The sequence below is a fragment of the Castanea sativa genome, chromosome 8, assembly GCF_040712315.1.
Source record: "Castanea sativa cultivar Marrone di Chiusa Pesio chromosome 8, ASM4071231v1".
Taxonomy (NCBI): Eukaryota; Viridiplantae; Streptophyta; class Magnoliopsida; order Fagales; family Fagaceae; genus Castanea; species Castanea sativa.
Genome location: NC_134020.1, coordinates 1,895,738 through 1,915,271, shown reverse-complemented (window position 1 = coordinate 1,915,271; position 19,534 = coordinate 1,895,738). Strand labels below are relative to the sequence as shown.

General features: G+C 34.8%; 1 protein-coding gene across 1 annotated transcript; it reads left to right on the top strand.

Moving 5' to 3' along the window:
* The first annotated feature begins 54 nt into the window (after positions 1 to 54).
* LOC142607627 (uncharacterized) lies at positions 55 to 885 on the top strand. The gene has a single exon (XM_075779185.1). The coding sequence runs from the start codon at positions 55 to 57 to the stop codon at positions 883 to 885; it is 831 nt and encodes a 276-aa protein (XP_075635300.1).
* The last annotated feature ends 18,649 nt before the right edge of the window (positions 886 to 19,534 follow it).

Sequence of the window (19,534 nt, the reverse complement as noted above, 5' to 3'; positions counted from 1 at the left end):
TGCATGAGTTATTTTTATTTTACTAAAGTAGCATTTACCTTATTGTAGTCAAACATGGATAAAAGTTGGATGCCAATGGCTAAGACACCTAATGGCAGATTAAGTCGTCCATATATTGAAGGAGTCAATACATTTATTAATTTTGCAAGATTGGTTGTGGACTTGAGTGGTAATATTCTGTGTCCGTGTATTCATTGCGTGAATTGCTATCGACAATCTCTTCAAATTGTGCGTATCCATTTGCTTCATCGTGGGATTATGCAATCCTACGTTAATTGGTATAATCATGGAGAACCTCGTGTATTGAATGAGAACATTCATGATAATGAAATGTCGGATGGTGATCATATGGGTGGTATCGATGCCTTGGTAGGTGATCGAATTAGAGGGGAACCAAGAAATGCAACCGAAGATGAGGAGGTGCGTCATTTTGACAAACTTGAGGAAGATGCAAAGCGTGAGTTGTATCCGGGTTGCACTGATTATAGTATCTTGAAGTTTGTTATTGAGATGTTGAATGTAAAAGTAATGACCAACTTGAGTAATAAGGGACTTGATATGGTGCTAGAATTGCTGACAAAGGTTTTACCAAAAGATAACTTGGTTCCAAGGTCAACTTATGAAGCAAAGAAGATATTACGTGACTTGGGCATGTCATATGAGCATATAGATGCATGCAAAAATGATTGTGCACTATTTTGGAAGGAAAATGAAAACCTTGATAAATGTCCGGTGTGTGAGATGCCTAGGTACAAGGATACACCTGCCCAAGGTAAAAAGATTCCTCATAAGGTATTGTGTTACTTCCCGTTGACACCGAGATTGAGGAGATTGTACATGTCAGGCCAAAGAGCTAAGGACATGAGATGGTATATAAACAAATGAATGGATGATGGGATAATGAGGCATCCGGCTGATAGTGAGGAGTGGAAGGAGTTTGATTTGCAACATCCTGATTTTGCCCTCAAACCTCGCAATGTAAGGTTGGGGTTGGCTATAGATGGATTTAACCCTTTTGGGAATATGAACAACAACTATAGTATGTGGCCTGTCATACTTATCCCCTATAATCTACCGCCTTGGCTGGTTATGAAGGAGCCATATTTTATGTTGTCCTTGCTTATTCCTGGTCCCCATCAACCAAAAAATGAGATTGATACTTACTTGAAACCATTGGTTGACGAGTTGAAGGAGTTGTGGGAAGAAGGTGTAGAAATTTATGATGCTTATAGTAAAGAGCATTTTCAAATGCGTGCAACGTTGTTGTGGACAATACATGATTAACCTGGATTTGGTAACGTGTCTGGGTAGAGGACAAAGGGTTATCATTCTTGTTACACTTGCAACGATGAACCATATTCAGAAGCTTTGGAAAGTAAAATTGGATTCATTAACCATCGAGCTTATTTTCCTATGGAACATCGTTGGAGACATAGTCGGTTACATAATGGTTTATCGGAGAAACGGAAGAGATCTTTAGAGTTACAAGTGGGAAAGATAAAAGAGCAGTTAGATAGAATGCCAAATATAATTTTAGGAAAGCATCCAAGTACTAAGAAGAGACAACTCATTGGGGAGCCAAATTGGTCAAAGGTAAGTATTTTGTATAAGCTTCCATACTGGAAGAATAAGAAGCTTAAGCACAACATTGATGTCATGCATGTGGAGAAGAACATTAGTGAGAGTATTTACGGTACTTTGTTGGGCATTGAGGGGAGAAACAAGGATACTGACAAGGCACGGATAGACTTGCAAAATATGAACTTTAGGCACACGTTGCATTTGAAACAACGTCCTGATGGATCATATGACAAGCCTCGGGCTTTTTTTTCATTAAGCCCAAATGAAAGGGATGGTTTCTATGACTTTTTGAAATTAGTCAAGTATCCAGATGGCTATGCAGCCAACATATCAAGGTCAGTGAATGCAAAAAATGGTAGATTATCTGGTTTGAAAAGCCACGACTGTCATGTGCTACTACAACGAATTCTTCCAATTGGGTTGTGAGGGTTTGCACATAAAGATATTAGAATTGTATTGTTTGAGTTGGGCAGCTTCTTTCAAGACTTATGCTCAAGGACCCTAAAGCGGAGTGAATTGGAGAAACTAGAAGAATGTATAGTTCTTATACTATGCAAGTTTGAGAGGTTCTTTCCTCCAACATTCTTGGATGTTATGGTTCACCTTGCTGTTCACTTGCCTCGAGAAGCAATTCTAGGAGGCCCGGTACAATATCGGTGGATGTACAATTGAAAGGTAATTAGACCCTTTAATGCATCCATCAATTGTATCTTTCCCACGTGGTATAAAATCACGTAATGTGTGTACTTTTTCCTCGTAGGTACCTTGGAAAATTGAAAAGATACATTTCGAATCGAGCTCGACCAAAAGGTTCGATTGCAGAGGCTTACATTCTCAAAGAATGTATTAACAACTGGTCTTTGTATATTGATGGGATCGAAACTGTGCATAATCGAAGAGAAAGAAATGAAGATTTTGGTGAATCTAATGAAGGATTGATAGTTTTTTCACAGACTACCCGACCTACAGGTGGTAGGCGGAATGATGGCAACTTGTCTCGTGCATTGCTTGATATTGCTCATTGGTACTTATTGTACAATAGTCCTGAGCTAGAACCTTATTTAAAGTATGTGATTTCATATGTATGTATTGTTTGATTAAGTTTTGAATATTATCTGCAATGCTTAGCTGAAAATAAATCACCTTATTTTTAACAGTGAACACAAAAGTACATTGCATAATCCTACTGGAGAAGCCATAACTTAAATCTAACAACAAGAGTTTCCCAAGTGGTTCAGAGAACGTGTAAGACATTTGAAATTTAATCACACACTAATTAAAATTAAACATTTAAATAGTTTCGTCATTACTTATTACTAATTAATATCACTTGTTGTATGTCATTATAGATGAATAGATTGAAAGTTAACGAGTCACCAGAAGCTACTAAAGAGTTATGGTCATTAGCAAATGGTCCTAAGCCGCATGTGAAGGAGTACATAGTTTGTATGGTCAATGGTGTAAAATTCCATACAAGGGACCTAGACAATCGTCGTGTAACCCAAAACAATGGCGTATGTACTGAAGGGGACAATGAGGGAGAAATGCACGACTTCTATGGTCATGTGTGCAAAATTTTGGAATTGGAGTATGTGTTTCGCCATAAAGTTGTTTTGTTCCAGTGTGAATGGTACAATACTGGTACCAATGGTCGAAGGAGAACGATAAGAACCGATGCACACTACACAAGCATTGATGTTACAAGTCGGTGGTATGAAAATGACCCTTTTATACTTCCTAGTCAAGCGAGACAAGTTTTTTACCTTCAAGATACCAAATTGGGTGAACCTTGGAAAATTGTGCAATCCATCCAACATAGGGGAGTGTTTGATGTCCCGAAAGTCGGGGGTGGAGAATCCAATGATAATACAGAAGATAGTGACGCATTTCAACAAGAAGCGATTGTTGATGTTGTCTCTATCAATGTTGAGGACAATATTATTGACTATTGTATGGGTGATGTTGAAACTGAGGTTGTTCTTGAAGGTGGAACTTCAAGAGATGCTAATCAAAATGAAGAGCATGACATACCTGATGTTGATCTTGATATAAATTATGATATGTAGAGTTCATAACAATTGTCTTAAATGTTGTGTGCTTATCTTAAAGTTTTATGCTTGTCTAAGTAGCAATTGTTTTGTACTTATCTTGAACTTGATATGGATATTGATGTGGTCATTTGTTGTGTTGAGTTAGTAGTAATTGTGTTCAAATTTTGCATTTGTGAATTGCTTGATATGGATAATGGCGTAGACTATGACATGTAAAGTTAGTAGTAATTGTTATTGAGATGTTTTGTACTTATTTTGAAAAATGCATAGTTTCAAAAAATGCCCAAAAAGGCCAAATACACTCATAACATACCGAGGTATGAGATGACAAGATTGGATAAAATAAGGCAAAACCAAGAGAGAATTGATGCTTTGGGATTGAAGCACATCTCAACTTCTCTAAAGGATACTGTTTAGTCCAATTGTGCAAAAGGGAAAAGAAGTAGAGCTAGTGTTGTGGTAGATGATGATTATGTACCACCTATTGGTGATGATGACAATGATGATGAGTCATCTAATTCTGTAATCCATAAGGTAGAATAGATGTTCCATAGGATATAATAGATGATAATAATTTTATTGTTCCATTACTTGTAATAACTTTGTTGTTCCATTACTTGTAATAACTTTGTTGTTCCATTATATGTATATTTGTTAGTTACAGATGGCACCAGGACGACTTACACGCTCACGAGGTGAGGCATCTATCCCTGTGGTTCAATCTACGGTCCAATCTACGGAAACACCTCCTGAAGTAGATCCTCCCATCCAAAGTTCTTCTAGTGCGAAGGCGCAGACTACTGGCGCATTAACTAGCACAATTGGTAATTACATAGAACATAATTAATTACAACTGCACCCTGTTTTTACTATTGAGATTATACTTCACTTAATTTAGTTATAATATACATGGAATGTATAATTTCTTAACATTAATAATGTTTAAATAGGATCTGCTAGCAGAAATACCCGTGGAACAACACGTGGTATAGCAGTACGGGCACTTGTTGAAAAAAATGGTAAGTTGCCAGTACGTATAGCTGCAGAATATGATGCTCCTGTTGGGAAGAATGCGTGCAAGCTTATCAATCAAATTGGTTTACAAGTGCGAAGTAATTTGTCCAGTTACAACGTGAAAAATTGGAAAAATGTTGATGCTGCTACTAGAGATGTGGTGCTTCAAAATATCGCGGTAAATTTACATTGATAACGTCTAACTCGTCTTTGTTGTCATTAAGCATATTAAATTCATATAATAGTATTTTTATAATACATATACACTTCATTTTACAGGATCAGTATGAGCTACTAGGGGATTCCAACTTGGTAACGAAAACATTAAATACAAAATGTGAAAGATTATTGAGTTCTAGCTCCTACAAGTTGCATCAAGCTTATAAAAATCTCGTACAATCTCATGGTGCTGATTATGCAAGAAGCCACCCGCCAAAGAATGCCAAACTTGAGTTGTGGACTGAACTAATTGATAAGAGATGGACCAATAAGGATTGGATGGTAAATTATTTATGCATATATTATTATTATCCAATGTTTACTATATTATGTTGTAAACTAATTAGATTAATACTTAGATAAAGTAAATATATACTGTTTTATTCATGATCTAATAGATATCTTGAATGTTGTTTATTAGGAAAAATCAATAAAGAACTCTGAAAATAGGAAGAAAACTTCAGGCAAACATAGATGCGGGACAAAGGCACTTGCTGTTAGGGTTGATGAGGAGGTGCGCATTTTTTCATTTTTCTTAAACTTTAGTATATTACATGTTGTGATTAATTAAGTATAACTATCTAACACTTGAATGTTAATTAATCAGACAAATAGTAATGATGGTCAAGTTCCTGAATTGGCAAAAAATCTTCAAAGATGTTCATTTCAATCCAAATACTAATATGTGGATATACCATGAGGATGAAGCAACATATGTATGTATATCATTCCATCCTTATCATTCCATCTCTATCATGATTGTAAAACTATAACATATGTATTATTAATATTGTGATTGTTTGTTTCTTTCTCTTTTTCAAATGATAGGAAAATATTCTCAAAGTGCGAGAGGATCATTGTCAAGATCCTAATGCAATTCCCCTTACACAAGAGGAGATCTCAAACTTGGTTTTTAAGAAGAAGTCTGGTATTGTAAAAGAACTTGGCATGAGACCTTCCTCTTCTCTAGTAACCACCGCCTCATCTAATTCCTCGGTGGAGTATATTCAACGGTTAGAAAATGAGATCATTGAGTTCAAAGAGGCAAGAGCTAGGGACCAAGAGGAGCGAGCTAGGGACCAAGAGGCACGAGTTAAGCAAGAAGAGGTCCAAAAGAATATTTTTAACTTTTTAAGGAGGAATGGTTATGATAACGCTCTTACCTATGGGGGTGATTCAACTTCAAGTTAAAACATGTTTTGGTTGGTACTTTCTTCTAGCAATTGACCCACATTACATGGTGTGACTACTCTTAATGTATTATTAGAAATGTTTCTTCTAACATAATTAATGTTTTTACTTTACGATTTTAATGTAGTATTGGTTTTATATTTGTGCAGATTTCTTATTGGTGGTTTTAAGGAGATTTACTTTTGGCATTACTTGAAGACATATGAGGACATCTTCTGTTTGTTCTAATTATATTATGCTACACTTTTTATATTGTTATAAAACATCTTGAGTTATTTTATATGTTGAAAGCAATTATTGTATGGAAGGAGTTTGAATTAGATATTTGTTTTATTTTTTACTTGTGGAATGTATGGATCTTTTTTTATAAATGTGTTGTTGAAATAAATGTATTATTCAAATGTGAGGTTTTAGTAATGTAATAACAGGTCACAGGTTAATATCAAAACCATGAAAAAAATAAAAACAGAAAATAAGTTTTAGTGACGAAATATTTTGTCACTAAATGTAACAAAATTTTGTAAGAAATGGTTTTAGTGATGAAAATTTTCATCACTATATGTGCATGGATTTTCTTAAAAATAGTTTTAGTGACGAACTTTTTCGTCACTATATGTACCGAATAAATAGTTTTAGTGATGAAATTATTCGTCACTAAATATGATTTAATAAACTAAAGTGTTTTTAGTGACGAAATATTTTCGTCACTGAATGGTGTTTTTAGTGAGGAAAACATTTAGTGACGAAACATTTTCGTCTCTAAAAGTTAAAAAAAAAAAAATCAAATCGAATTTTTAGTGATGAAATTTTTCGTCACTAGGACTTTTAGTGACGGGGTTTCAGCGACGAAATGAATTTCGTCACTAAAAGTCCAATTTCGTCACTAAAGGTTCTTAGTGACGAAACACTGGAATTTTAGTGACGAATTTTTTCGTCACTGAAAATACATTTTGTTGTAGTGTAACCCTTAATCACTAAGTGATGTAAGGTTAAGTATAAATATTCACATGCTACATTATACGTAAATAAATACTCACATGTATATATATATATATATATATATATATATTGTTTGTACAAAACTTTTTACCAAAATACCAAGATTTTATTTTTTCACTAAAAAAATAACATTAGAAATAAATTAAAATGGGGTATTATCCTTTGGATAGGCAGTGTGGGGTGTTTAACTCCTTCCCCATACATAACCAAACTTTTGAGTTCAAGATCTTTGGTTCTGGGCTTTTGATTTACCTTAATTAATAAACCTTAAAGTTGGTTTAGTTAATTAGGTAACTTAAAATATATTAGAAAAATAGGTAACCACTCACACCTAGTACAAAACCAATGGTTGGTGGCGACTCTTAAATAAAAATAAGAAAAAGGGACCCACACACATACACACAGAGCAAAAATAAGGTTCTTGCTTGATCTTCTCCAAGATCTTATGTATAGGCTCCTTAAATGCTACATTCACCCCTTTTGTTTGGCTAATGGGGTTTCGCCTCCCCTGTATCTCTTGCAGGCCTTTGTTGAAAGTCCCCAATTCAGTGCTCCCTCTAGTACTAAGATGCAGCTGGGGCCTTCCCTTTACCTTGTAACCTATCGTCTTCCAGCCTCTTATGTTCCTCTATCCACCTCATCAGGTGATGCATGTTCTCGAGAGGCTTCATAGTTAAGGAGTCTCTCAACTCGGATTCTTAGGGGAGCCCTAGTCTAAAGGTGCCCATGGCCGTCTACTCGTTGCCTCCTCCAATCTCGTTATACAACTCCCAATACTGGTTTGTGTAGGATCGGAGAGTCTCTCCACTCCCCATCTTCATAGACAACAGAGCACGATAGGCTAAGGAACCCAATTAAATGTCTCAAAGCGTGCCCCAAACACCTAGATTAATTCCCCAAAGTTGTGGATGGAGCCCTTCCTCAGGCTATTGAACCATTTCATCGCCGTGTTTCCAAGGCTGGAAGGGAACACTTTGCACAAAAGTCTATCATTCCGAGAATAGAGAGCCATGAGCTAAGTGTAGTGACTTACATGCTCTACTGGGTCTATCTTACCATCATAGCAAGTAAACGGTAGACGGGTGAAATGTCTCAACATCTCGGTACACTCTATTTCTTTGGAAAAAGGTGATTGGGTTATTCTTCTAAGTGCTTGACTCATGGCATCCATGGTAGCTTTTTGGCTCTCCTCATTTTCTCTTCTCAGTGATAACGAATCTTTGTTTTTAGACTCATTGGACCTTTCCCTTAATGACTACTTTTTGAGTCCTAGTCATGAGACGATCTCTCAAGAGTCCTCCTTTAAAGCCTTCGTCGGGCCTCTAACTCTAACTCTTTAACCTGCATTTGTAAACTCATTAGTTCACGGTCTCAATTACTATGGTATGAACCTTCTGGTTCATATGTGATCGTCTTATCTGTTGGGGTTTATGCCTAAAATCCAATTTATTGGCACGTTATTAATAATTAAATTGTTTAATTATATGAGACTATCTATAAATGAACGAATGGGACATTATCTTAGTCCATGAGATGCATTGTATGTGATTTAGTCACAGAAGATGTAAATCACAAGTTCTTTGTAAACTCAAAATGTAGTTCGTAGTCGGTGATGAAATTGGGCGTTTCATCTGCGAAGACTATAACATATCAACTAAGATGATTTGTCTTGATCATGGAAATGGAGATTTCTAATTGGTATGTTGATATGTTTTAAGATTCAAGACATATTGAACTGGACCGTTGTGAGATTTATTATTCTCCTAACGACTGTCAAATGAATAATAAACTCACGACTTCTATTTACATGAACTCTTAATCCTGAGAGGATAATGGACCTGATCATAAAGTGTAGGTTACTTTGATATATCAAGAGTGAGATCTAAAGTCACAATCAAAACCTCAGTATGTTGGGCAGCCATATTTAGTGTTGATGTAACATATATTCTCAAGATAGAATTCCTAGTCTCTTAAAGGAGATACAAAATATTCCTTTGAGATAAGTTTAATGGGTTTGGTTATTCAAAGAGTTGGGCCCAACCACTTTAGTAAGGAGTTACTAAAGTATATATTTATGGAATTGGATTTCATAAATATATAATGAATAACATAAAAGATTAAACTGGGTACTCAAGGATTAAGATGTAGTAATTTTTAAAGTGGCAGTCTACATTTATGACTTTGCATTACTACGAATATTTTATGAAAAAGTTGCATGTACAATAAAGTCTTGGGATATAATTTATCTATAAGGCCTAGAGTGCAACTATATTTATATAGTGGTATTAAATATAGTTAATGATAACTTTGGACTTGTCAAGAGTTGACAGATAAGCCCAAGGCCCATTGGAGCTAGTGTCTTATTGGTCCCTTTTAGTCCTACTCCAAGCCACACACAAGAGCCCAATTGGAATGGCCCAAAAGGCTAGTCCAATTAGATAATCAGTTATATATAAGGAGAGAAACATACATAATTTTATTAAGGTTTTTCATAAGTCTATTTCATAAGTGTTTTCATAAAGATCATACTTGGAATGAAATGGTTTGTATGTGAGTGTTGGACACTCTCCTATTCTCTCCTTTGAAACTGATTGAGAGACCACACTTCTTGGGCATTAAGTGGAATTGGAGTGAAGATTAAAAGTGTTCCCAAGTGCTTCTGATCTTCGATTTTGAATTTCACCGCACCAAGGTATGCTTTCTTGTTCTTAAATTCTGAACCTTACATAGTATATGTTATCAATTGCGAATGAAGTAGATCCGTTAATTTTCCACTGCGCATGTTTGATATGAGATACAAACACGTATTTTCCATGTGTTTTTTAAACAAATGGTATCAGAGCAATCTTCAATTTCGAATCGTATAACATGTTTTGTGAGTTTTGGAATTAGTGACAATAGTTTCATGTTGTGAGAAATTTAATTTTCTGCATGGTTGTTGAAACTATGATGGATGAAAACTAATTTTGATGTTATGATGTTGTTTAAATTTGAGTTTAAGTATGTTAAATTGAATTTTAAGGCTATAGCATCAATTATATTCAGTTTAGATATCAATCTCTGTCCATTATGTTCATATGATGGTTGTTTTGTTTATGAAAGCGTTAAAAAATTGTCTTAGAAAAATTCTGGAAAATTCAAAATTTGCGACACTCGATTGATCAAGCATCTGTCGAGCATCGCTCGAGCTGGCAGAATTTTTCTCGATCGATTGAGGATCTGTCGAGAATCGATCGAGCTTCACGGAAATTTTCTCGATCGATCGAGAATTTGTCGAGGATTGATCGAGCAGCCAGAACTTTTCTCGATCGATCGAGGACTGAAGATCTAGAATTTTCTTTGAGTGTTTTTTACATATATAAAGAGCAAGGCTATGTGTGATGTAATTACACATAGTTCTAACTAAAAGACCTAATGAGATCAATGGTATTAGTTAAATAAAACTCTTAGTCCTAAATAGTTTGGGACTTGTCTTTTAACAAACATTCTAATGAGATTGGAATTGTTCTATGATTGAAATTCCTTAATTTATTTTAATTTGAAGTTTTAATGAGATTAAAGCTTAATTAAAAGGTATATAGTTTCTAATGAGATTAGAACTTTTCATTTAGGAAATTAAGGATAGAGTTCTTTATAACTAATTCTTGATTCATTAGTATTTAAGGAATCCTAAATAGTTTAGGATTTCCATTTTAGTTAGTGATTCTAATGAGATTAGAGTCTTGAACAAGTGCAAGGTTATTAGTTGTGATGGGATCACAATTATTTAAGAAAAACCCAAATAACTAGTGGTAGTGCTTAAATAACCCTTTTGTTAAGTCTATTGTAATGTGAATAGATACCTTGTCTTAACTTCGAGTCTTGCATTTCATGTAGAGGGTATTTATTTCATGGATTACAAGGTTAAACTTCTTTGTGATTGCACGAATGTTTGTTACGGTATAGTGACGTGACTTAGTAACATCACATCGAATTTAAACAATTAAACACATTTGATGTGTAGGGTTAAAATTGTGATTGGATCACAATGATTTTAGGACAATCCACTTGTTTTAAAATTTCTAGTGAGAGAGAGATACAAGGTTTGGATCTCATAACCTCCAATATCGGTTCATAGTAGTGTAGGGTAAGCACCTCGTCTTGGCGTATATACCTCGCAATCCCAAAGGAGGGTGTTCACTTCATGATACTACAAGATTAAACACTATAAAGGAAGATGAAATGTGGCTACACATGATTCTAGATAATGGTGTACACTAGACTAAGTGTAATGTTAACCTCCCAAAGGAGCTATGTCTTTATTACTTAGAGGTTGAAGGAAAAGCGGTAAATTATTTTTGTTTGGTAAGAGTTACCATGATAGCATTAATAACGAGAGTAATTCTCGCCTGATCATAGTTGTTGGTATTCACTCTATGCTGAGGAATATTCATTGCGGGATTAGGTTGTCGTTGCACCTAGTATAGTATATTTTTCGGGTTCCATACTATATGGTTATGGATGCAAAATATAATGTCCCTGTAATTATGTTCATAATCTCAAAATAAAGTTGTCATGAATTTTTTTCTCTAGCTACTATTTTAATTGAATCACATTAACTAAGAAATAATTTTGGACACGGTGCTTAAAGGAGCTGAAGTACATTTTTATGTTTCGATTTTAAATGAATTAGAATTCTTAGATGTTGAGATTAAATGTTAATCTCATATGGATATGATCCATAAGTCCTTGTTAGAATCATTTGATCAATTCAGATTGTTTTTGAAAATAAATTCTTTTTATATTATCTGAATTGATGAGTGAGTTCTACATAACGGGAGACATCCTAAAAGCTAAGGGTAGGATCAATATGATTGAATTCAAATTCTTAGCCTAGACCGAAAGGTAAGGATTGTTGGAAAAATTGATTTTGTATCTCATATAAAACACATAGCGGAAGCAACAAACAAGGATCTATTTCATTCATGATTGATAACGTGCACTATGTAAATTTCAGAATTTAAGAACAAGATAGCGTACCTTGGTGTGGTGAAATTCAAAACCAAAGATTGAAGTACTTAGGAATACTTTTAATCTTCACTCCAATTCCACTTTATGCCCAAGATGTGTGGTCTCTCAATCAGTTTTCAAAGGAAGAATGAAAGTGTGTCTCACTCTCACATACACACCATTTCTTATATCACTAATAAAAATTCTGTATGTTTCTCCCTTTATAACTAACTGATTATCTAATTGGGTTGGCCTATTGGGCCTTTCCAATTTAGGCTTCAGTGTGTGGCTTGGAGTGGGACCAAAAGGGACCAATAAGACACTAGCTCCTATGGGCCTTGGGCTTTTCCGTCAACTCTTGACAAGTCCAAAGTTACCATTAATTATATTTAATACCACTATATAAATATAATTGCACTCTAGGCCTTATTAATAAATTATATCCCAAGACTTTATTATACATGCAATCCCTTCATAAAATATTCGTAGTAATACAAAGTCATAAATATAGACTGCCATTTTGAAAATTACTACATCTTAATCCTTGAGTACCCGGTTTAATCCTTTAAGTTATTCATTTATGAAATCCAATTTCATAAATATATACTTTAGTAACTCTTTACTAAAGTGGTTAGGCCTAACACTCTGAATAATCAAACCCATTAAACTTATCTCAAGGGAATATTTTATATCTCCGTTAAGAGATTATGAATTCCATCTTGAGAATATATGTTCCATCAACACTAAATGTGGCTGCCCAACATACTAAGATTTTGACCGTTACTTTAGATCTCACTCCTGATATATCAAAGCAACCTACACTTCATGATCTGGTCCATTATCCTCTCAGTATTAAGAGTTCATGTAAATAGAAGTCGTAAGATTTATTATTCATTTGACAGTCATTAGAAGAATAATAAATCTCACAGCAGTCTAGTTCAATATGTCTTAACTCTTGAAACATATCAACATATCAACTAGAAGTCTTCACTTCCATGATCAAGACAAATCATCTTAGTTGATACGTTATAGTCTTCGCAGATGAAATGCATAATTTCATCACTGGCTACAAACTATAAATTCTGAGTTTACAAAGAACTCGTAACTTATACCTTCTGTGACTAAATCATATAAATCACATATTATGCATCTCATGGACTATATGATAATGTCCCAATATTCATGTTACCATTATTTTAGATAATAATAAAACAACTTTATTAATCACAATATTAAGTCATACACAATGTCATACATAATATCATACATAGCATCATACAATAGGATTTAAGGGCACAAATCCTAACAAGGATGGTAAGAAGAGGAATTATAATACCAAACAGTTGGACAAGTTAGTTGCCCCATTAGTTACGAAAAGGAAATTAGACTCAAAAGCATGACCAAAAAGAAAGTGTTTTCGGTTTTGGTAAAGCTAAACATTGTCCATGATTATTTTCTAGATGAAAATTTACATGTTTTACTTTTTAAAGAAAAATGTTTCATCCTTTAGTAATGTATGTTTTGACACTTATGTCTATATCTTATTAATCTAAATGATATTCAAGATTGGTGAAAGATGAGCTTTTATAACCATTATTTTGTTATATTCTCAGTCTATGAATTCTATTTAGAGGATAATTTGATCTAGGGCTCCTTTTGTAAAGGAATGTAGTTTCAATGACTTCTTTAAGCCAGTACATACATGAAGGAGGAATAAGGCTCTTTTAAAAATAGTAAAGTACATGATAAGTATTTCCATTTGCTTATTTCTTTTGGAGATATACTGCAATTATTACTATACATTTTCTAAAACTGATTTCAAAAGTTTGTTCCTAGGACATTTGTCAAATTGTGGATTGGGTGAAAACCTAGTATATGATACTTCCACTTTTGGGGATGTCCAGCACTTGTGCTAGAAAGGAAGTCTAACAGATTGAAATCAAAAGATAGAAAAATGTGTGTTTATGTTGGGTATCCAAAAGGAATTGCAAAAGCTTATTTTGATAGTCATATAGAAGATAAGTTGTTTGTAAAGTACAAATATAAAGTTTCTTGATGATGACTATGTGAATAATCTCAAAGCAAAACGTAGAATTGTTCTAGAAGAAAAATGTCAGAATTTTTTGTAAGACAACTATGAAATACATTTAGAAATGTGATGGTTGTATTAGATACACCACAAGGGATTATTCTAAATATATAGCTAGTACACAAGTACAATATCGTTGTGGGAGGATTGCTAATTATCAAATCAATTCATACTTTTAGGATAGACTTTTGAAGTCATTCCACAAGATTATGAATTTGATCCTCAGTCCTACGTAGAGGCAATAGATGATATGAACATGGATTACTGGAGCAAGGTTATGTGAATAGAATTAGATTCTATTTAAAGTCTAGAACTTGTAGAGGCGCCTAGTGGCATTAAGCCTATTGTTGTTAAATAGGTCTACAAGAAAATGAGATTGATAGATTTGAAGGTGCAAACCTTCAAAGTCAAGACTAATGGCGAAAATATTTATTCAGAAAGAAATGGTTCGACTATGAAAATATTTTTTCACCAATAGTCAAGTTTGACACTATCTAGATTCTCTTATTCATTATATTTCATTTGGATGAAATATGGCAAGGCTGTCAAGAAATCTTCTTTTAGTAGCAATCTTGAGAAAGACATCAATATGATGTAACCAGACTTGTACATAACAAAGAACCAGTAGTGTTTAGTATGCAAGTTGCTTAAATTCCATTTATGGACTAAAGCAAGCATATGAATCATAAAATATCATTTTTGATTAAGAAATCAAATTGTTTGATTTTGATCAAGTATTAGGCCTTATGTGTGTAAAAGCTATATAGAATAATAAATTTCTTAATGTTTGTTGATTACATTGTGATCATTTAGAATGATGTAGAGGTATTGTCATCAATGGAGTTTTTGGTTTTCTAGTCCAGTTTGATATAAAGTACTTGGGAAAGACTGGTCACATCCTAAGAATTAAACTTTGTTAAAATTCAGAAATTAGGATGTTGGATCTATCTCAAACTGCTTAAATATATTAGATTCTAGCCAAGTATAGCATGTAATACTTCAAGAAAGGATTCTTTTCTTTTCAGCTTGAAATTTCTTTATAAAGGACTACGGTCCTAAGACATATAAAAGGAAGAGCATATTAAGACGGTTCCTTATATCAAATCGATAGGAAGTCTTTATGCTATACTAAATACTAGGCTAAATATCTATTTTGCGGTGGGCATAGTAAGTAGATATCAATTGAATCAAAGATCACTTAATTTAGTGGGAGTAAAGCATATACTCAAATATCTTATGAAAATGAGGGATTATATGCTAGTCTACCAAAGTGAGGTTTTGATTATTACTAGATGTACAAATACTGATTCGTAGTTTGATTGTGATTCATGACATTAGACTTCAAGATATGTGTTTATCCTAGGTGATGAAGATACATATCATGAAGTTAGACTTCAAGATATGTGTTCATCCTAGGTGGTAAGGATACACATTAAGTGTAAATAGTATCATCTCATTAGAGAGATATGAGTACATGAGAAATAGTAGTAAAAAAGATAATTTATGTAATAAATTTGGCTATAACTTGTTTCCAAGCCTTGCCTTAGAGTAACTATGAATTATTCTAAAGAGAGATAAGTGTCAAATATATGATAAATTGTCTTTGAGGGCAAGTGGGAGATTGTTGGGGTTTATGCCCTAAAATCCAATTTATTGGCATGTCATTAATAATTAAATTGTTTAATTATATGAGACTATCTATAAATGAACGAATGTGACATATCTTAGTCCATGAGATGCATTGTATGTGATTTATGTGATTTAGTCACAGAAGATATAAATCATAAGTTCCTTGTAAGCTCAAAATGTAGTTCGTAGTCGGTGATAAAATTGGGTGTTTCATCTGCAAAGACTATAACATATCAACTAAGATGATTTGTCTTGATCATGGAAATGAAGATTTCTAGTTGGTATGTTGATATGTTTTAAGAGTCAAGACATATTGAACAGGGCTGCTGTGAGATTTACTATTCTCCTAAAGACTGTCAAATGAATAATAAACTCACGACTTCTATTTACATGAACTCTTAATCTTAAGAGGATAATGAACCTGATCATGAAGTGTAGGTTGCTTTGATATATCAAGAGTGAGATCTAAAGTCACGATCAAAACTTCAGTATGTGGGGCAGCCACATTTAGTGTTGATAGAACATATATTCTCAAGATGGAATTCATAATCTCTTAACGGAGATACAAAATATTCCATTGAGATAAGTTTAATGGGTTTGGTTATTTAAAGAGTTGGGCCCAACCACTTTAGTAAGGAGTTACTAAGGTATATATTTATGGAATTGGATTTTATAAATATATAAAGAATAACATAAAGGATTAAACCGGGTCCTCAAGGATTAAGATGTAATAATTTTCAAAGTGGCAATCTACATTTATAACTTTGCATTACTACGAATATTTTATGAAGGGGTTGCATGTACATTAAAGTGTTAGGATATAATTTATAAATAAGGCCTTGAGTGCAACTATATTTATATAGTGGTATTAAATATAGTTAATGGTAACTTTGGACTTGTCAAGAGTTGACAGAAAAACTCAGGGCCCATTGGAGCTAGTGTCTTATTGGTCCCTGTTGGTCTTACTCCAAGCCACACACAAGAGCCTAATTGGAATGACCTAAAAGGCTAGCCCAATTAGACAATCAGTTATATATATGGAGAGAAACATACAGAATTTCGTTAAGGTTTTTCATAAGTCTTTTTCATAAGTGTTTTCATAAAGATCATACTTGGAATGAAATGGTTTGTATTTGAGTGTTGGATACTCTCCTATTCTCTCCTAGTCGTCCTGAGTTTCATTTCCTTCATGGCTATGACACTCTTTCCTCCGCTCTTGTTCCACCAGCCTAAGAACTTGAAAGGAGCCCTTGGACCGGTTTCCACCAAATCCCACCTATTCTTCGTTTGTACGTTGCTCTGCCATCCAATAGTCTCTGTCACCACCTCTAGACCTTTAGCATAGTAGGATTCCCCTAGACGGCACCGATTGTGGTGGTCTATTCCCAAGAACCTTGGGCTTTTGGGCCTAGACCCCTAATTTACTTGTACTTTTAGCTGGGCTTCTCCCACTGTGGAAGGACTACGAAATGGCTGAAAAGGTTGCTGAAAAAGATAAATTGTTGTCTTTTACCCTAAACTTCTTTGATACTGGCCCAACCAAGACTATGGTTGCAAGACTGAGCCTCTACTCTGAAATTCGAACATAATTTCCTTTTCTCCGGAGTTAAGTTTTTCCTGACTCCTCTTGAGTTTCATTCCCCAAAATTTTCCAACTCTTGATCCCTCTCCCTCTTTCTCTATTTATAGCCTTAATCCCATTACCTTTGGGCTTAGGATCCAACTCACGCCCTTACAATTGGCGTCGTCTGTGGGAAATACTTGAGTTTTAGTGAGATCAACGTTTAGTTATGGTAGGTTCAGGGCCTAACAGACAAGAGTCTATTGGTTCCCAACGTCAAGATCGTTTTCTCAATCTTTAACAAAGAAGGGACCGGAAGGTTAGTGTGCATACCACACACACTAGTAGGAGCCAATCTCGAATTGGGAGTCACATCTCTCATGAGGAAAATACTAGAAGCCTGGAACTGGAGATAGACCGTTTGTGAAGGAGGTTACGCTGCGAGCGACATAGATTCTGGTGATGATAGTGATAATAGCTACTGGCGTAGGTCAAGGACTCCTTCTAGTGAGTCTTTTTCATATGATGAGGAGTGCCATGATAAACAAAGAGGGAAGAGTCCGTCTCACAAAGACCTGGGCAACCATGCTATAAGTAGGGCTCTGAATCAGATTTCTAAGTCACCTTTTACCCGTAGGATTGAGGGAGTAAGACATACTCGGTGGTTTATTTAGCCAACATTCACCATGTATAATGGCTGAACGGACCCTGTGGAGCATATTAGTCACTTCAACTAGAGAATGACTGTTCACTTAAAGAATGGTACCTTGATGTGCAAGGTGTTCCCTTCCAGTTTAAGGCTTGTGGCGATGAGATGGTTCGATGGTTTGAAGGAAGGTTCTATTAACTCCTTTAAGGAGCTTACATGGGCCTTTGGTTCTCATTTTGTAACTTGTAGTAGAGTTCCTCGGCCTTTAGACTCCCTGTTGTCTATAACTATGCGAGAATGGAAAACCTTGAAGACGTATTTTAACAGATATTGGGAGATGCTTAATGAGATAGATGGGAACTTTGATGATGTGGCTATAAGAACTTTCAAGCTCAGCCTACTTGCCAAGCATGATTTGAGAAAATCTTTGACAAGGAAGCCTATTAGGAGTGTATGACAACTTATGGACCACATTGACGAGTATAAGCGAGTTGAAAAGAACTAGTAACAAGGGAAGGGGAAAGCTAAGGTGGTCCCATAAGATAGAAGGGATTTTATGTTAGATAGATACAATAATAACCGACCTGGGAGAGATTTTGCTGGGCAGTCTGAATCTACTGCTACTCAGGTGGTTAGCACTGTGTTTCGAGAGCTTGTGCACCAAAGATTGGAAAAAAATTAAGAGTGAGTCGTAATTTAAATGGCCAAATAAGATGGGGGGAGACCCCACAAGGCGTAACTAGAGCCTTCACTGCCAATACCACCAGGAGCAGAGGCATACTATCGAGGATTACTAGACGTTGTGGAGTCATTTAGAGCAATTGGTTAAGATTGGGAAATCGATGTTAGGACATATGTGATTCATGTTAGGAACATATATTATCATGTATTGGCTAATCCTTTGACAAACGCACTTTACTTGTAATTGGGTAGATCTAGAATGTGTTTAATGCTTCAGGGAACAAGGTTTCAAGCTCAAGTGTTAAAGTCATGAAAGTCTATCCAAGAATCAAGTGACGAAGTGCAGGATTTTAAATCTTGACAGCTAGTATCTATTGAGGTTTAATAAGCTGTTTAAGCTCGAATCTCGATGGCTGCTCAATAGATAGGGTATCTATCGAGATTTAAGAAAGTCAGTTTTCCAGTTCTAATTTTCATCCAATCCGTGAATAGACGTTTGGGCTTTCTTTTCTCACAATCCTAAACATATATAAGGATTGTTTTAAGGGTCGTCACAACGGATGCACATCAATGCAAAGGCTTTTCACAAGCATATTGTGAACTAGAGACATGCCCTAGTTCATCTTTCTCTTGAAGAAGCTGCTGTGTTTATACACCGTAGGGTTTTGTGACCAAGGAGGTTCGTGATCTTCATCATGTATTGAAATGAAGAACTTTGCAGCCAACATCCTTCTCAAGTTGGTGATTAAGTTGCGTACTGGGATTCATGCATCTATTAATTAGTCACTTATTGAGAGCCGTACATTAAAAGTAGAGATTGTCAGTACTTAATAAGTCCAATTGGGTATTGGAGTAAGGGTTCAACTATAGGTTGGTATAAG

Excerpts from the sequence above, each read along its gene's own strand:
- LOC142607627 (XM_075779185.1), top strand. The coding sequence starts at position 55 with ATGGATAAAAGTTGGATGCCAATGGCTAAGACACCTAATGGCAGATTA.